The sequence below is a fragment of the Dunckerocampus dactyliophorus genome, chromosome 3, assembly GCF_027744805.1.
Source record: "Dunckerocampus dactyliophorus isolate RoL2022-P2 chromosome 3, RoL_Ddac_1.1, whole genome shotgun sequence".
NCBI classification, from domain to species: Eukaryota; Metazoa; Chordata; class Actinopteri; order Syngnathiformes; family Syngnathidae; genus Dunckerocampus; species Dunckerocampus dactyliophorus.
Window position 1 is genome coordinate 16752564 of NC_072821.1, and position 18961 is coordinate 16771524.

General features: G+C 43.3%; 2 protein-coding genes across 2 annotated transcripts; one reads left to right on the forward strand and one right to left on the reverse strand.

Annotated features, from left to right (window-relative positions):
• Positions 1 to 3352: 3352 nt before the first annotated feature.
• Positions 3353 to 11243, forward strand: hdc (histidine decarboxylase). Its single transcript, XM_054770492.1, has 13 exons — positions 3353 to 3377; positions 6263 to 6380; positions 6488 to 6660; positions 6728 to 6841; positions 6914 to 7036; positions 7107 to 7244; positions 7319 to 7462; positions 7640 to 7706; positions 7798 to 7960; positions 8076 to 8166; positions 8256 to 8354; positions 8711 to 8812; positions 9972 to 11243. The coding sequence occupies exons 2-13, from the start codon at positions 6353 to 6355 to the stop codon at positions 10725 to 10727; spliced, it is 1998 nt and encodes a 665-aa protein (XP_054626467.1). The 5' UTR covers positions 3353 to 3377; positions 6263 to 6352; the 3' UTR covers positions 10728 to 11243.
• On the reverse strand, positions 5458 to 18893 carry LOC129178345 (long-chain fatty acid transport protein 2-like). The gene is made up of 10 exons (XM_054770491.1): positions 17291 to 18893; positions 16042 to 16251; positions 15799 to 15957; positions 14175 to 14299; positions 13898 to 14092; positions 13687 to 13777; positions 13423 to 13621; positions 11657 to 11754; positions 11207 to 11337; positions 5458 to 11120 (listed from the first exon to the last, which is right to left on the reverse strand). The coding sequence occupies exons 1-10, from the start codon at positions 17763 to 17765 to the stop codon at positions 10947 to 10949; spliced, it is 1857 nt and encodes a 618-aa protein (XP_054626466.1). The 5' UTR covers positions 17766 to 18893; the 3' UTR covers positions 5458 to 10946.
• Positions 18894 to 18961: the final 68 nt, after the last annotated feature.

Genomic DNA, 18961 nt, shown 5'->3' on the forward strand with positions numbered 1-18961 from the left:
TTATTGTCGTGGTTTGATTTTTAAATGTGTTGCACTTTGGTACGTTGTGCAATATGGGAAGACATCCTCTGACACATACACTCCTGGTACACTCAAGAATTTACATTTTGCACTCTTGGATCTTAAGGGGGTTCTAAGTAGAGCTTCAAAATACAAAAAAAAAAAAAAGACTGGCAGTGAGCCAAAAAAAAATGTGTAAACTGAAATAGGCTATCAGCTGATCAAAAGTTTAATACCATAGCTTTTAAAAGCCAAAATCTTGGCAAAAATGTGAATTTAATGTCATGTTTCTGGCAGGTATTCACACTGTTATGATCTCTTGATGGCAAAGGCAAAAAAGCTTTCTCTCTTTGAACGCGGTCGGACTGTTGAACTGCATTAGCAAGGCCTCTTGCAGCGTGTCCTTGCTGCTGAGGTTGGACACAGTACCTTTCACCTTCTGCTAAGATCCTGAGGGTTATGGAACCAAAAAGTCAAGTGGTAGACCCCAAAAAACGCCCTGATACGGAGGACAAGCAGTGGCGGAGCTTCCGTGGCAGCGAGTGTTGGCTGTCACTCTATAGCCACCCCACTGGCCATCTAGACTTTTCAGGTATGAACTTTTTGCCACCCCTATGTGAGTAATGGTCTCACCTTGACCACCCCAATGAAACATTTCTAACACAAGACACGAGACGATCCTCGGCCCAAATGAAGGTCGTTACTGGTGCCAAGTGCAGTCCAATAACCATCAGCTGGCATCTGCGAGAGAAGGGTTTTAAGAACAAAAAACGTTTTTAAAAGGCCTCATCTCGTTGGGAATTTGCACAAAACCAAAACATGGGACACTGAAAGATGGCAGGAACTTTTATTCTCTGATGAAAAAAATGTAACCTTGATGGTCCTGATGGCTTCCAATGTTACTGGCATGACAAGGAGATCCCACCTGAGACGTTTTCCACACGGCACAGAGGAGGGGGCGCCATCATGATCTGGGGTGCTTTGTCTTTCAATGCAACAATGGTTGTGCAGGGACATCAAACAGGAGACCCGCGGTGAAACCATCTTCACCACCTGGCGCAACATTCCCACAAGCATCAACACTGGCATCAAGCATCCATCCATCTCATTAGGGTCGCAAGGGTATGCTGGAGCCTATCCCAGCTGACTGTCGGGGTACACCCGCCAATCGCAGGGCACATGTAAACAAACAACCATTCACACTCACATTCATACCTACGGACAATTTAGAGTCGCCAATTAACCCAACATGCATGTTTTTGGAATGTGGGAGGAAACCGGAGTATCCGGAGAAAACCCACACACACACGGGTAGAACATGCAAACTCCACACAGAAATGCCCAACGGAGATTCGAACCCAGATCTTCCCGATCTCCTGACTGTGTGGCCAACATGCTAACATGCTAACCACTAGCACTAGCATCAAGCATGGCCAAACCAATTTTTGAATTGGTTGACAAGAATGCCCCAGCTACTCACTAGTGAGTCCTTTTTCAGGCCGGTTTCAGGTTGGTTTTTTTTAGCTATGGTCTTAAACCTTTGATCACCTGATTGAACAGTCTATTAGAGTTTAATAGTTGTTTGCAATAAATTGTTTACTCACAATGTTTTTGTCTCACCCCCCCCTTTCTACCACCCTTCACGGTGAGTTGAGTGTGTTTTCTGTTATGCTAATCTCTTCACGGTGCTTGTGTTTAATTCATTTTCACACCGTTGCCTTTTGCTAGTCGTGCCGCTCTTGAAAAGCTCCCATTTTCCTTTAATAAAAGATTTTATTGATTGAAGCAGGTAGTATGTCTCCGCATCGTGAGGTAGCGCTGCATCGTGAGGTAACGCGATACTGTACGCTCGCTTAGTGTGTCGTGACAGCAAATGCAAATTTGTTTGCTCTGGTCTCATTATATTTTACTGTGTGTTCATTCATTGTTCAACTTTTTAATGTCCCCAATAATCTTTTTTATAATAGGAGTCATCAAACAGCACATAATCTCTTTCATCGTGGCGTTGTTTGGATCCAATTTCAAATCCAATTCAGTCCAAATTTGCAGAAAATGTTATGTCAGTCATGCTTCTTTTTCTGATATCCCCACTTGCCCATGTTTAGTAGTGTTCGTGTAGTCCCTATTATAAGCAACCAGCGGTTAAAGCGGCACTTGCCCGTGCGAGCTCCCTACACCATGAAGCAGCGGTCCGGGCACAGTGAGAGGGAATTATTGCTGTAGCTACGGAGCTGAATATCCAACTAACTTCACCAAGGTACACCACGGACATGTCTGCTTGGTGGTGTTGCGTTTTCTTCTTCTTGCGGGTGGCGGGAGTCGAGTGGCAACCAGCTTTGAGGCGCATTACTGCACACAGGTGCGGATTTAGAGTGAGGTGTGGGGAGTGTACCCCCCCCCCCACCCCCCTCCACCCCCCACCCCCACCGTTTTGAGGCACCCACGATTTTTTTGCCACAATAAAACGCTAAAATGGGTTTCTCCTAGTACCAAGGATACCAAGGACCAAGGATACCAAGGTTTCCAAGGATAAAAATAACAACAAACTCTTGAAATTAAGGATATAAAATTGGCCTCAGATATCACCAGATTGCAGGAAATGAGATCTAGCTTTAAAAATATTTCTGGGGGAGGACCCCCGGACACCCCGCTCCATTTTGAGCGCCTCGGCCAACGGCCTCGGCCACACCACCCCTTTTCAAAAAAGCTAGATCCGCCCCTGGCACCTACCATGTTGGAGTGTGGCTCAGAGTTACGAACGTGATAGGGCAACCGGATCAGTCCAACCTCATGGCGGAAGCCGATATTATCCGATCTTCACAAATACAACGGATCGGCAGCCGATCCCGATCCTGAAGCTCGGATCGGGACATCCTTAGTAATCAGCTTCTCGGTTGATTCTTGTTGCTTTCCCAGTTGCTGTCTCCTGTAGCCCGGCACACCCCCACCCCTTCAGGATGAAGCGGGTATTGCAAGCTCCTCCCGTATGACATTCCTGTGCATTTTATTGTCCGATTATCAAGAACAATGATGCCACACTTGCGTTAAAGACATTACACAGGCTGTAGACACTTATGGTGTATAATAAATGTTTCTGCAACATATTATTGGCGACATGCGGACAAACAGAAACTGGCAGGTGTCGTGCACTCAGATGGTAGGCGGGGCTGCGCACAGGTGAGGTAGAGGCACTGTCATGACTGCGCATCACTGATTTTGTGTATCCTGTTGCATTCCCAAGCAACAAAGCGTTCATAGCGACGTCGCTTTTTGACACTTCGATGTCGGCCCATCATTGGGAAGCAGAATTCACCAAGCGTTGGATTGCTCACCCACTAGTAGGGAACGTGAGCTGGGTTTGGACTGTTGTGAGACAGGTTAGTTTTCCCCAAATGATGATGTGTTGTTGCAATAATAATCCTGCTCACTACCCTTCACGGTGAGTTGAGTGTGTTTTCTGTTATGCTAATCTCTTCACGGTGCTTTTGTTTAATTCCTTTTCACACCGTTGCCTTTTGTTTGCTACTTTGTACCTTCGCTGCCGCTCTTGGCAAACTCCCATTTGTCTTAAATAAAATACTTTATTGATCAAACCAGCCAGTAGCCTATGTCTTGGCTACGGGGTGCCGAATGTGGAAAATTCACTTACACTTTTTTAGCTATGTTTTAAATATTTATGCTCACTTTTGTCACAATAAGCTCTCTTTTCTCACATTTTGCTAATTTTCTTCATATTTGAGGTACAAATTAAATGGCGAATCTTAATGGTAAATCTAAATCTAAATGTTAAATCTAAATGTACATGCTACACCTAAATATACAGTCATCCCCCATCACTTCGAATTTTGTGGTTTCACTCTGGTTTTTGAAAAATATAAAAATATCCATATTGAAGCAAATTTTACGTATTTTTCTCTTTCACTGCCAAAGACGTCTTTTCAAAAAGTAACGTTGACTGCCAGAGACGTCTATTGACGTCTTTTGCATTTTTCGCGGGAGCTACAGATCAAAGTCTTATTCATCTTGTGTGCTAATTTCTGACTTGTAAGCAATGCATTTCTGTCCCAGTAGGGGGCAACATTTCTCTTTTCCTCCATCCGGCAGCGACAGATTGTCAATGAAGAAGACGGATTGTGGGTTGAGAGAGGAAAATGGCGAAACACATGCAGAAATTGAGCAGACACAAAAAACACAGACAGCTAACGCTGTCACAGAGCTGGTCTGGCGGTGGATCTTGCTTTAGTAATGACGCGATCGCAAAAGATAGAGGTGACATGGGTGATGTAGGTGACGTAGACACAAATGCAGTCGACAATGGCAGCCGAAGCAACAAGCTAGTGGTTAGCGTTGCTGAGCCGTGTGAGCCTGACACCGGAAGCAGTTCAGAGTCGGGTGACTCGGAACCCGACCTTGATTCTTCTGACGAGTGGCTGCCGTCTGGATCGGTCAGCAGCAGGGATTCATCCCCACATCCAGCAGACCCCACCGTCACTCTGCTTGAATTTGCTTCTCTGCAGAAAAAACTAATTTTCTCTGTTTTTTTGGTCAAAATCAGGTGTTTTTGCTGAAACTACCCTATGTTCTACCGCCAATATCTAAAGACCCAAAAAGGCTAGAAACAAACTTTTTTTTATGATGAAAGAAGAGAGTCTAAAGTTTCTTTGGATAGTTTCAATGTTTATGTAGTCCTACAACTCAATATTCTGTGGGTGTCGAAAGTTCAGCAAAAATGCCCAAAAACTGGCAGTATACATGGCTGAACATGGCTGGCAGTCAATGGGTTTAGCATTTTCATGCATAAAAAGACGCATTCAGACATTAACCACTTCACTGGTCACTTGGTGTCAGTAATGCTAATGTAATGTTTGGTGAGACACACAAGAACCATACTTGATCGTCGGAACAACAGGCTTTTATTGAATTATCTCACAAGAGGCATAATATTCCCTCGTAAAAATCCCTAATAAAAACACGGGCTACCGTTGTGGCTGTTATACTTAACGTTTCTAGTTTTAGCTGTTATGTTTTTTCTTAAACTTTGAACCCTGCGACTTATATAGCGGTGCGGCTAAATTATGGCTAAATTCTAATCTCGGGGCATCTCCTTTACTTCAGAACTACTACTAAATGTTTAAATACTGTGCAACCTGTGAGTCAGTGAAGAAACAATAGCTCTTTCTTTGTCAGGAGCCAATCACGAGCTATCAAGCTATACAGTATATGCACTCACAACAAGCTTGTCAACCTACAACCCAATGGAAGGCAGTCGAGGTCAGTACAGTATATATACCAGTATAACAACATAACACGGCCTCATCTTTCAAAGAACACTTTACTAACAGCACTAAATTCATCACACAGCGACTGAATACTCAAAAGGTGTATATACAAATTTACAAATATGTCCCAGTATGACTTTAAAATAAAAAACCAACATTTTAAAGTTTTTAAAGTAAAGGCATTGTGTCTGAGCAGCGCATTCACTGGGGCAGACTGTTACCGATCTCCAGACTGTTACTGTGTTGGCCAACATGCTAACCGCTACACCACCGTGTGGCATATAATGTAATGTAATGTAATGTAATATAATACAATATACAATACAATACTATACCCTATCATACCACACCACATAACATAACATCCATCCATTTTCTATACCGCTTCATCCTCATTAGGGTCGCGGGGGCATGCTGGAGCCTATCCCAGCTGACTTTGGGCGACAGGTGGGGTACATCCTGGACTGGTCGCCAGCCAATCGCAGGGCACATATAGACAAACAATCATTCACACTCACATTCATACCTATGGACAATTTAGAGTCGCCAATTAACCTCACCTGCATGTTTTGGGAATGTGGGAGGAGTACCCGGAGAAAACCCACGCACACACGGGGAGAACATGCAAACATGCAAAGGGGAGAATCGAACCCAGGTCTTCCCGATCTCCAGGCTGTTCCTGTATTGGCGAATGTGCTAACCACTAGACCACCGTGCGGCCCATAACATAACATAACATAATATAATAATGTTGTGGTAAAGAGGAACAGATGTATAGATAAAAATGTACAAGATGAATAGATCAATACATCAATATAGTTATAATATTGACATATTCATGCTTCTCAGAGAGTTTTGTGTAAACATCTTATATACAATTGGACTGATTCATTATCTATCTATCTATCATGAAAGAACGTCTGTTAAGCATTGAAATGCGTCACCAGTTTTAGGGCGTGCTCTTCCCACTTGTGTCTATATAGATGTGAGATGGTCTGGACCACTGAAAAAAGGCAGCGTCCCTGCAGAACCACTCTCAAACTGCTCAAGAACCTCACCTCACCTGAAGAAATATGCAGGCCAAGGAATACAATCGCAGAGGTAATAACCGCCTGCTATTTTGATAATGGACTTATTTTGTCAGTCTATAGTGTTTTTCACAGGAGACAACATACCATGCAATGTTATCATCCTTGTTTACGGCTCAGGTAAGGAGTTGGTGGACTACATCACAAAGTACCTGGGCTCCATCCGAGAGAGAAGAGTGATTCCAGATGTAAAACCAGGTTACATGAAGGCACTTCTCCCAGACAGTGCACCCACAGAGCCTGAAGACTGGGAGAGAATCTTTGACGACATTGAGAAGGTCATCATGCCGGGAGTAAGTTCCTGTTTGTCATCATGTCACCCGATTCCAGCTTCATTCATGTTTTAAACACTTTGTGCAGATGGTTCACTGGCAGAGTCCTTACATGCACGCCTACTACCCCAGTCTGACGTCATGGCCCTCAATGCTGGGGGACATGTTGGCTGACGCCATCAACTGTGTCGGCTTCACATGGGTGAGTGAAGGAATAAAGCAACAGGAGCTTCTATACTCATCATACCGTATATCGTGTTTGTGTTTTGCACAGGCATCCAGTCCTGCATGCACGGAGTTGGAAATGAATGTGATGGACTGGCTTTGTAAAGCCTTAGGGCTTCCTCACTTCTTCCTCCATCACCACTCCGAGAGCAGGGGAGGAGGTATATTACAGGTAGACTCCACCTTTGTTTGACCCCGCTCAACATCATGAGCCGTCAATGACACCGACACTGTCCTAATAGAGCACAGTCAGCGAAGGCACACTGGTAGCTTTGTTGGCAGCCAGGAAGGACAAAATTCTGCAGCTGCGGGCCGAGCTGGATCAGGACATGGATGACTCTGTCCTCAATTCAACACTAGTGGCTTACGCTTCTGATCAGGTTGATACTATTTCAACAATACCACCTTTGACTGAGGTAAAGTTCCAATGAATGACGTGTTCCTCTGCTCACAGGCCCACTCCTCGGTGGAGAAGGCGGGTCAGATCTCTCTGGTGAAAATACGATTTCTTCCCACGGATGAGCATCTGTCCCTCAGAGGACAGACGTTGAAACAAGCAATACAAGAGGACAGGAGGAGAGGACTGGTCCCTTTTCTGGTACGTACTGAAGGATAGCTTGAGGAATACTCCATAATAGATCTCTTTATCTGCTAAGGCTTTCATGTCATGTCATGTGTGATATTTATTTTTCCTAATCTATAACTAGTTCAAAATGCAACTATCATACAAATAAATCACATTACATTTTCCTCTTATGTTCATTCCATGGGTAAGCTGTGCGCCACTTTGGGAACTACAGGAGTTTGTGCCTTTGACAAGCTCTCTGAACTGGGACCAGTGTGTATGTCTTCATATTTGCCCTTATATTTACATTTCTTAATAAAGTCAAATATTCTACGCAATGGATTTGTTTCATTTGAACCATTGTGCAGGTGCAGAAGAGGGACTGTGGCTCCATGTGGATGCTGCGTATGCTGGCTCCGCCTATTTCTGTCCAGAGCTGCGCTGGTCCCTCGAAGGCATCGAATTTGCAGACTCGTTCGTCTTCAACCCATCGAAATGGATGATGGTTCATTTTGACTGCACAGCTTTTTGGTGAATACATCTCATCTGTACTGCATTTAACACACATTTTGTAAGACTCGTAAGACACCATGTAGTCCCTAAATGGTCCCACCGTTGGAATAAGTTGTTTCCACGTTTGTCTCAGGGTAAAAGACAGACTGAAACTCCAACAGACGTTCAGTGTCGACCCAATTTATCTCAAACACGACAACTCACAAACAGCCACAGACTTCATGGTATGATCCCGTGCTGTTGTATTACACATCCAGGTCTCCTCGTATATCATTTTGTCTGATCACGATGCTGATTTCTTTTTTCTGTGCAGAACTGGCAAATTCCCCTCAGTCGCCGTTTCCGCTCCCTCAAGCTTTGGTTTGTCATGCGCTCATTTGGACTGAAAAACCTCCAGGCACATATTCGACATGTATGTTAGAGTCTATTGCCTTCATGCACATTATATGGGAGTACATGCACTACATGTACAAAAGACTTGGAGCACACCGAATTTGCATTGTGGACAATTTTATGCATCCATTTTTCTGTTAATGCATGGCAGTGCTTTTTTGTGCGTACAGAACCCTGACCTTTGGGGCAAACTAGAAAAGAGGTGGTGAGCCCTCTCGCGGGTCCAACATCAGCAACCTCATAAATGTTATTCTGGAACCCCAGAATCTTAGAGCATAAGCTGTTATAGATGCAACGGTGTCCCAATACTTTTGTCCATATAGCGCATCAAACGCTGGTTTTGCATGCCTTTGACTTTGATTACTGCCCCTTTAGGGTATTGAGATGGCAAAGCTCCTAGAGTCTCTGATAAGGAGTGACCCACATTTTGACATTCCTGCAAAGAGATACCTTGGCCTGGTTGTCTTCTGTCTCAAAGTAGGTATAGCGCAGTAGTAAAATATGAACGTTGTAATAGTTACCTTGAGTCCTTTCTGTGAAGCAAAGTGTTCTACAAAAGCTAATCATTGTGGAGATGTACAAACTTCTCAGACACACCTTGTTCAAAGGTAAGTCAATGAACTGTGTGGTTTTATCATCTAGAGGTGAAGGACCGAGGGATTATGAGCGGATCCTTGGACTAATCAAAATTGGTCTCGCTTGCTGTGTTTTTTTTTAAGATACGTTGGTGCCTCAGTTTTTATATGCCCCGGTTTTCGCCGAAAATTCGTACACCGTCTCGGTTATCGTACGGCCAAACATTGGGCCTCACACACTAGTTTGTTTGCCCACGTATCATTTTGTAGAATCCACTGCCCAAACGAAGCATCTACGCATTGGTGGCACAGTCTCTGTGTAGAATGGATACTTGTTCTTTTACACTTGGGACACAGATTCCGGCCAGGGGAATCCTTGAATCATCTTTATTATGTGTGTAACTCCGTGTCTGTCTCCTTTTTTTGTGTCCGACCAGGATCTATCAAGTGCTGTGCTCCCTGCGCTGTCAGTGCATCTGTTCACGTAACGAGGCGTACAAGGGCACTGCGTCACTCTTTGTTAGGCGAGCAGGCTTTCAGACAGTTTCTGTGCTTTTTGAAATTGAGTGGGGCTGCAAAGTAACCCACCATGAAACCAAATTGTAGTGATTATTTCAGCTGATGTAAACAAAGTTGTGTGAGCACACAAGTCGTCGTCTGTGTGATCTCGGCTGTAACACTTTGACAAATAAGGTGGGAAACACTATTGGATTCAAGAAAGAAGCCTGTGTCTCTCCCATCCGCTCTCCCTCGCTGCTCATCGCTGTCTTGCAAACAAAGGTCTTCTATAAAGGTACAAGTTATGTTAAATGTTCATTTATCCATTTAATTGGTTATTTATATGCATTTAACACCGTTTTCTTCATGTAAAAGTATAATTGATCAATATTAAAAGTGTTCTGCGTGTCTGGATTTAATTAATTGGATTGACATAGTTTCATATGGAAAACATTTTTTTGGTTTTCATACGATTCGGTTTTCCACGGCTGCTTTGGAACGGATTATTAACCAAAACCGAGGTTCCACTGTATTGCATTTAACTGAGCTTTCTGTTCTTTCAGGGCGGTAATGCTTTAACCCAGGAACTGCTGAGAAGACTGACACACTCTGGTGCCATATACCTCATTCCTGCGGACATTCACACTAAACGCATCCTTCGATTTACCGTGACCTCACAGTTCACCACAGCAGAAGACATCCGGAGGGACTGGGACATTATCTCCAAAATAGCTTCCAATCTCCTAGCTGAGACACGTGCCCCTGATTATGTAAAGTTAAAAGACGGGGTAAAAAGAGATGAAGAGAAGCAAGATGCTATACCCGAGAAGGCTGAGGAGACAGCCCCCAGGATGGACAAAGCCCAAGTGGAGCTTTGGATTGACAAGGCTTGGAATAGGTCTAGGAGGCCAATGCGCTCTCTTAGCTGCAACAGTGAGCCTTTGCCATACAATTACCCCGGTCTCAAATCCGGCTATGCCTTTGAGAAAAGACTAAGCCCTCAAGATGAAGCCGCCATGCTCCCAACATCAGTAACAGCGGGAGACGGTGACACAGTAAAGATGGCAGAGATGTCTGCAAATATTGTGGGAAAACAAGCCATGAAAAAGCTCACCAAGTTCTACAGTGTTCCAAGTTTCTGCAATCAGTGGGCACAGGGTAGTCGCCACCAGTTGTGCTGCTCTCTGAAAGTGTCTCAGGCTCCAAAACACTTGACCTCCACTTGCAGGAGAATAAACTGTATCCCTTCCCCCCCTAAAACCAACACAGATGCCACCCCTCCACCAATAGACACTACTCCTGTGCCCAAACTCCTTTAAACATGCTCAGTCTGCATGCACTTAATCAGCGCTTAAATCGGATTGGAAGAGAATATCACAAACTGGGAGCTTTGAAAACATGTTAAAAACAAAGGACGCTTGCACTACATCATTCTCAAACATGACCAAACCAGGACATTGTGTGCTTTGAAATGAACTGAAAAAGTGTTCCGCTCTATGTAAAGGCTTCGTAATCAGTTTCACAGCTACTAAAGTGATTCACAGTTTGATTCTTCCCTCTGCAACGGATTCAAACATCTCCTGAGTCATGGGGACGTAGCCCTTATTGTCCTCGAGGAAAAACAAATGATCTTTGATGATGCTGGGATTGAAGCCCTCCTCAGCCAGCTTCACCTTTATTTGCTTGAACGTACCAGTCACCGGCAGTGCATCCTGCGGAGGATTGCACAAAAATAAATGATTGAAAAAACATTTTTGTGCAAGTTATTTTAATATAAGCTCATCAGGATGCTGTTTACCTGGATGCGAATAAAGCGTGGTCTTGCGTAGCTGGGAAGGTAGTTTTTCACATGCTGATACACAGCTTTGCCATCAAAGTCCATGTTTTCTGTCAGTGTCAATGCTGCCATTCCAATTCTTCCCTCGTGTCCTAACAGCAAAAACATGCATGGGTAAATAACAGCTTACAGCAGCAGGATCAATGTAAGGTTCTAAATGTTTCAAATGCACATTATTTTTAGATTTAGTTTTGTCTTTTTGAGCAGATTTGTTGCAAGATTACATGGTTCAGGGTTACGCTCATCAATGATTGATAGGCCGGTAAAGGTTGACTACCCAGAGAGCATGCAGTGCTCGGATAGACTTGATCACAGTACATAATACAGTATGTGCATAAGTCAGCTCAAGCAAAACTACCAGAAATGTTTTAACTGGCCATCATTCTCTAATGGATGATGATGCAATATTACCTGGCACCTTCACACCGTAGACGTTAGCCTCCTCAATGCAGTCCACCATCACCAAATGATCGGACACCTCTGTGGTTGCCACATTTTCTCCTTTCCACCTGTAATTAATTGGATATAGCGTAAGGAACAACATGCTATGGCAGTGGTCCCCAACCTTTTTTGACCCACGGACCGGCTTGTGTTCCCACTAGTCTTCCACCAACCCGGGGGTGGGGCTAGGGGTGGGGTGTTGGGGTTCGTACATTATAGCGATCTAATTTATCTTATCTCTGGAGTTTTTCCAGAGAGATTATTACATTGCTGTTTGACGTGTGTGGTAAAAGGCAGGGCGCTAGCATGAATTAACTTGAGACAAATGTGCACATTAGCACTCAATAAGTCATCAAAACTTACCTTTATGCATTCCCACATAGTATCAGCATTTGAGACCAAATATGAGGTGAAAGAAAAATGGTAAAAATACAGTAGTAGTCTATCTGTGCGGCATGAGATAAAGTTAGCACACGCACAATGGACATGCGTCAAGTGAGACGGATGTAACAGAGAGAATCCGGCCACTTTTCAAAAAGTACCGGTACCAAATGAGCCACGGCCCGGTACCTGGCGGCGGCCCGGGGGTTGGGGATCACTGTGCTATGGCACATCAAATAAAGTTAACTTTGCAAGGAAGAAACAGCTCTTGTTGTTTTTTTTGCTTCCATTGTTCCCCTACAGTTGTCGAGTGTAACTGACCTTTACCAAGGTAAATACATATAACCTGTCCAGTGAAAATGAATTTGAAGATTTGAAGATTTTTGGCCGTTTTGGCTAAAAATATTTTCGTTAAATTACATGCTTTTCACTGGATAGCAACAACAAAGCTAATGACGCAAAGTCATTTGATGAATATGCTGGACTGTTACAGACTTTTTGAAAACATGCCCTAAAAATATGTATTTATATTCATTTTACCACAAGCAGTGTACATTAACTTGAATAATTTTGGAGAAAAGTAGCACTGGAGGCTAAAGTCAATAGAGTGTACAAATATGTCCTGGCTGGTCCGCCAATATCATCCCCTACAAAATGAGAAATCCTGGGTTGCCATGGCAATGGCGGAGATATTGTTCTCCTTCTTACAAGCCATTCAATTTTTAAATGAATATATTAAAGGGATAATTTGGATTTTTTGACATGAGGTTGCATGACATCCCCATCAGCGGTGTAGTGCAGCAACAGTGACTTACCCCCCCACTTGGTCCCGTGAGAAATGTAATTCCGGTTAGTTATTGGGGCTACGAAAGAGTAATACATTTGCATGACAAAAATGGCTCCTCGAAAATCGCTCGGCTTTATTTTCTCTGAAGTTGCATTAATGCGCGCTATCGGCTGTCCATTGTGTATGTGATGAAGACGGCTGCGACGCTCGCATCTTCATCCGCGGTGGACCACATACGTAAACAAGATGGCTGCGACGCTCGCGTCGGATGCAACTTCATCACATTCACAACAATGGACAGCCGATACGACGTCAGAGAAAGAAAAAAGCCGAGCGATTTGCGAGGTCCCTTTAAGGTCAAATGCACTGCTTTACAACCTGAGCTCACATGATGACTCAAAACTATGAGTGCAAAGTATGAGTTTGTTCAAAAACATCTTCATTAACAACGAATAAAAATGAGACACATGTTTAATTTTCCAGCGATGTAACTGGTTTTATGTTATTGCCAAAGATGAACCACTGCATCACCACCAGATTGTGTTCCCCATTAGTTTCATTTACACACCTGAAAGTGTCTCCGATGCGGTCTTGAAAGAAGACAAAGCCCTCGTGGTCGATGTTAAGGAGGTCGCCACTGTTAAAGTAGAGGTCTCCCTTCACAAATACGTCTCTCAGCTTCTTCTTCTCAGTCTGTTGCTGGTTCTTGGCATAGCCAGTGAAGGGGGCGCTCACTCCAATCTTACACACCAACAGACCAGTCTCTCCTTTAGATGAAAGTAGATTATTTGTCGGTTATGTGGATTATTTGTTGGATTACTGCATGTTTTACCTCTGGGCACTTCAATACAAAATCCTTTGGAGTCTCTGACTGGCTCCTCTTTCTCTGTGTCGTACCTTATGAGAGCATAGGGACAGGCCATCTGAAAAACAAGAAAAAACATCAATGGATGAAGCTTTAATTTAGTCCCACTTGTTTGAAATACACGTGATTACGTTTTCAGTCACAGAAGTCATCCTAAACTTGGTTTATTCCCTCTTACTTTGTGAAGGAAATGCACTTTGCCAATGGCTCCAATCTTCCCAGTGTAGTTGACAAAGCCAATATTTCCTTCCGTAGCGCCATAGCACTCACAGATGCAAATATCCCCAAAGCGTTTAAGGAAATCTTCCCAGGTATCTGCTCTTAGCCCATTTCCCACCGCCACTCTGACTTTATGATCTCGGTCATTGTCTCGCTAGAGGGCAGAGAATGAGAGAAGACAGTTGAAAAGACAGTTAACATCCTGAACAATAACAACCATATACTGTATGTTTTACCTTTGGTGTGTTGCAGAGATATCGCATAATCTCACCGATGTACTGAATAATTGTAACATTGTACTTCCTGCAGTCATTCCAGAAGTGCGATGCAGAAAATCTACGTCTTAAAACAACAGTGATGCCTGGAGATGACGGACACAGTTAAGCAACATACAAACTCACACTGGCAGTCGTACATGTTAGGACTTTGAAATACAAACAGTGAGGACCTGAGCCAAAGTGCTTGTTTTTGAGCTCATAAACCTGTTTATGAGCTCAAAACTTTCGGGCAAACTTTTCGGCCCCAAAGAATATCATGTAAATGACTCCGCTTTTTTGTTTAGCTTGCTACTTAAGTGTTCGTCAGTTACTTCAATACGGCGAGTCACCGACCTGCGTGTTCTTGCTCTCGGGACATAAAATACTTGCTGTCTCTACCATGCACTCTTTAAGAAACTCCCCTTCAGAGAAAGGCTTGCTGGCTTTTACTAGTTTGAATGCCAGTAAATAACTTGTCTTCGTGCTTGCTTCTTGGATGGAAGTTGCTCGAATAAAGGTGTTTTGCTGAGCCTGCAAGCTAGCAACCAACCTGTCAGCGGTAGCCGCACATCCTTGTGTTGAAAGGTTGCTGGCGTAATTGGCACGCTTGGTGGAAAAGTGACGGCGGACGTTGTATTCTTTTAAAACCGCAACGGTTTCTGGGCAAATAAGACATACAGCCTTGGACCGGACGTCAGTAAAAAAGTATTTAGGCGTCTCACTGTCGACTTTTCTTTTCTTTGACATTGCTGCTGATGGGTTCTGACCTGACCAGTAGAAGAAGAGCACTAATTGGAAATGGCTCTGTCAAGTTGGTGTTGAAATGCCGTCATTACAAGTCAAAATGAAATGAATGCAATCACTCACATCAAACCTTAATTCTGTACCAATCTTCGGTGGGTCGGATTAAAAAGAACAATGGTCCGGATCTGGCACGCGGGCCGTAGATTGCCCACCTCTGGTCTAGCCTCTAATAAACTCATTCTCGATATCAGAATGGAGCTGTGTCATGACAAAATAGTGCAGTAGAAGGCCAACATCTGAAGAAAAATGTCAAAACATTAGGTGACACCACCCGAGATGTGGACAAACCTCGGCAAGACTCCACCTGAGTGCGTATCAAAAGGATAAATGAAAGTGTGTTTGTTGAGCCTCCGTAGAAGGAAAAGAGGAAAAGTGTGTCAATGGCCATAGAAGTGCAAATGGAACTTATTGTAACGTAGCGGCAATGCAGCATTAAAATTGGTACGCACGTCTCCGTCCTGGCTGCTCAGTACAATATGGTTAAAGCCACAGACAATAAGCAATTTTAAACATAAGCAATAAAAAAAACAAACAAACATAGTCCTACCTCTGCATAGTCATCACGAGTCATCAGCAGTTCTTTTTTCAACACTTACAGTATATTACAGGAATACTGTATTAATAAGTGTGATGCATGGGGTTGGTTCCCTTTTCACCTCCTACACGCACGATTAAAGGCTGAGTAGCTTGTTTCCTTTTAGATTGCTTGTGGATTGACTTATTTTTACACTTGATGACATTAGCATTTCATAACCGCCTCTACATTCATGAATTTGACAGTAACTAATGTGTTTGTTACCATTTTCGATGGCTCCACACAGCCCCATGAGGAAGCCAGCGCTGTGGTAAAGAGGCAGGTACACGTAGATGATGTCATCCGAGCGTACGCCGGCAAATGACTGAAGAAAGGTTGCAAACCACAACCTCTCGTGGTTAATGATAGCCGCCTTGGGAAGCCCTTCAGGGTGACATGACAAGTAAAGCAAATGTGCAAATTCCACGTAGAGATTAGGAAAATACTGCGATAGGACAAGTAGTTTACCTGTGGTTCCTGAGGTATAGATGTACAGTGCAGGGCTTTTTATGTTAACATTGGCCCTCAGCTGAGGTGACAAAGGTTGGTCGGAGGCCTGTTGAATCTTGTCCGAGAGACACTCTATACCATCTGACTCATGTCCTTCGCTGAGGATGAACACACGGACCCCCTGCTGCTTCAGACTTGGGAGCACCTCCTCCACAGCCTCTCGTAGGTCTGACAACAACAGAGCACAGGGCTATGAGAGGACAACATAACAAGACAAGCAGATGGAACGGCACTGATTGATCCCACATTGTTGGTGAGACAGCAGTGTTGATCACGTGCCCCACTCTGCTGCTCATTTAGATAACTCTTATGATACGAGTACAATATTTTATAGTATTTATTATTGTGCCTGCAGAAGACGTTGCTTACAGTCAAGCATGGTGGGAGTGTCAGGGTCTGGGGCTGCACGAGGGCTGCCGGCACTCGGGTGATTGACATAATATAATATGATGACGTATGAATAATTTTATATGTGCTAGATGAATTTTGAACGGTGACTGTGTGTCTATTACTGATAATTCATTCACACACCATAACCTTTATTTGGAGACACTTGCAATATTTAGTTTGCTGACGCTGTCATTTACATTTTGTTCACTTCCTGTTTAAAGAAAACTTCAAATAGAAGCTAAAATAATGCCACTACCGGGTTTATAAAACGTAAATGAAAATTTAAATAAAGGATGAAAATAGGATTAAAATGTGACGTTCTGCAGGACGGGAACGAGTGTTCACTGTCCTGCGCTCCTATTTTGGCGGGCTGTGCCTTCTCGGGGAGGAAGAGGCAGCCGCTTCTCGACTGGTGGCCGCGCACCTGATTTTGTTGTTACACTTCATGCCACTGCTACTCGTCTCCGCACGGGAGCTGTTACCTAAAGACTGGACTTACCTGTTCTTCTTAGTTCATGTTATTTCTCCCACAGAGCTTCTCCCTCTGTCGCTTTTTGTGACTCCTTTTGTGCACCATTAAATAACTTTTATTTTTTGCAAGCCATCGCCTCTTCTCTGCACACCTGGGGTCAAGCTTTCGACAGATCAAACCAGAACGTGACATAAAATCTAGCAAAAGTTACAACATGGGAATAAATGGTAATAATAAATGGGAAGAAATAAGTTCGAATATGCTGAGACATTAAATAAAACAAGTAAATAGAAGAGTATGGGATATAGAAGAGAAGGCGGTGTTTGTCAGATGATTTCTCCTTACCAGCTCCTGCCAGCAGCACCTTGGCATCACAGCAAGAGAAGCAGTGCAACAGAGATTTGGACCTAATGTTGTAGTTGAGCAGCGCAGCGGTACATCCCAGTTTGGAGAGGCCGAGCCAGAGCCATACGAAGAGTGGCTCGTTGCCCATAAACACGGCCGCCGTATCGCCTTCCTTGAGCAGGCTGGATAGGGCTCTGGCTACGCGGTTGCTTTCTTGGTCGGCCTGTCTGTACGTGTAGCTGCTCTCCTCGAACAATATGAACTTCTTGTGCGGTTGTTTGGCCACTTTATCCAAAAAACTGTCCAGAATGCTGTAAAATGGTTTCTGCGTCGAAAATATCCTGAGTCGTCTTCCGATTTTAATTGCAGTAAGTGTGTAAGTCAGATCTTGCCAAAAGTAAGGGTTTCTCCAGTAAAGACATAACGGAACGATGGCCAAGCCCGCAAACGCGGTATATAAAATGTACGCCAGCATGGTGATGAACAGAAGACAGCGTTTACTACTGCTGTGAAGTGAAGTAGAAAATAAGCTTGTACTGTGTACGCCCACTGGACTTTGCTTCTTTCTCTTTTCTTCTATTGTGAGTGAGCAGGCGCCCTTTTTTCCAGTCGACTATATTGTTTTTTCATTAATTGTTTTTGGATTTAAAAATGTAGATGTCCTCAGATTTCAGCCTCTCAGAGGTGAGTATTTCTTAATATCCTTAATCATCCATGAAAGCAGACCTATTACGTTCGTATTTTAGACAAAATTAGATATTCACACACATCAGCTTTGATACGTTGCGGACCAAACCACTTCCTGTGTGGTTCATATTAGGGATGCGCCAATCGATCCGTTACCGATCAATATCGGCAGAGTATAAAGTATATATAAAGTAGTGTACAATTTAAATGTTGCCAGTCATAAATAAAACACAAATAGCTGACAGTTTTGATAGCGAAAGTTGGAGAACCCTGCAAACTGGACACTGAATTTATTCTCTTTTAAGTTAAGCTGGACAGATTTCTATTCACTAAAGGTATTTATTTGTATTGTTTTATTATATCATTTTGTTATCTTGACCTAAAAAAAAATATTGAACAGTTTATTTCCACATGTATTTGTATTACTCCAAAACATGCGTCAAATTCAATTCAGGTTTGTGTGAAATACAAAAATTGTTTCACGCAAAAAAAGGCAAATTATTAAGTTTATTTTTTAATAATAACCTATTTACCAGGGGCCCTTGGAATTTTTAACGACTGCCCCGAACAATAGCACTCATTCTAAATACATTGACAACACTACAGTTAATCCATGTGATCGGTATCGGCCGAAATCGTGGTTGTTTAGATGAGTTTGGTGTGGAAGAAGCTGCACAGAAGCCTAACATCAATTTAAACACACCACGCACATTTGAGATGAGCAAGAACAGAGATGGTAATAGTCAGACTTCACAAATGTTCTCGCAGAAAGTCTTCCCAGAGGAATGGAAGCTGTGAGAGCAGTCTAGCTCTGTCATTTTCACTTCTTGCAGGTGTGATGGCCAGGTGTCCAGATATTTTTGTCCAAAAAGTAAGGATAAAGCCTAATCAACTGCGTCTTCAAAATTATCCCAGCAACGAGTGTCAAAGCAACAAATGGAGGATGAAGACTCAAATGTGAGTATTTGTCGCCATCTTGTGGAT

Coding starts and splice junctions, on each gene's coding strand:
- LOC129178345 (XM_054770491.1), bottom strand. CDS start 17,765: ATGCTGGCGTACATTTTATATACCGCGTTTGCGGGCTTGGCCATCGTT. Junction 15,958..16,041: donor CTATACCTCAGGAACCACAG/GTAAACTACTTG, acceptor GTCACCCTGAAG/GGCTTCCCAAGGCGGCTATC. Junction 13,622..13,686: donor TTGTATTGAAGTGCCCAGAG/GTAAAACATGCA, acceptor TTTCATCTAAAG/GAGAGACTGGTCTGTTGGTG.
- hdc (XM_054770492.1), top strand. CDS start 6,353: ATGCAGGCCAAGGAATACAATCGCAGAG. Junction 6,381..6,487: donor CAAGGAATACAATCGCAGAG/GTAATAACCGCC, acceptor TTTACGGCTCAG/GTAAGGAGTTGGTGGACTAC. Junction 6,661..6,727: donor AGAAGGTCATCATGCCGGGA/GTAAGTTCCTGT, acceptor CACTTTGTGCAG/ATGGTTCACTGGCAGAGTCC.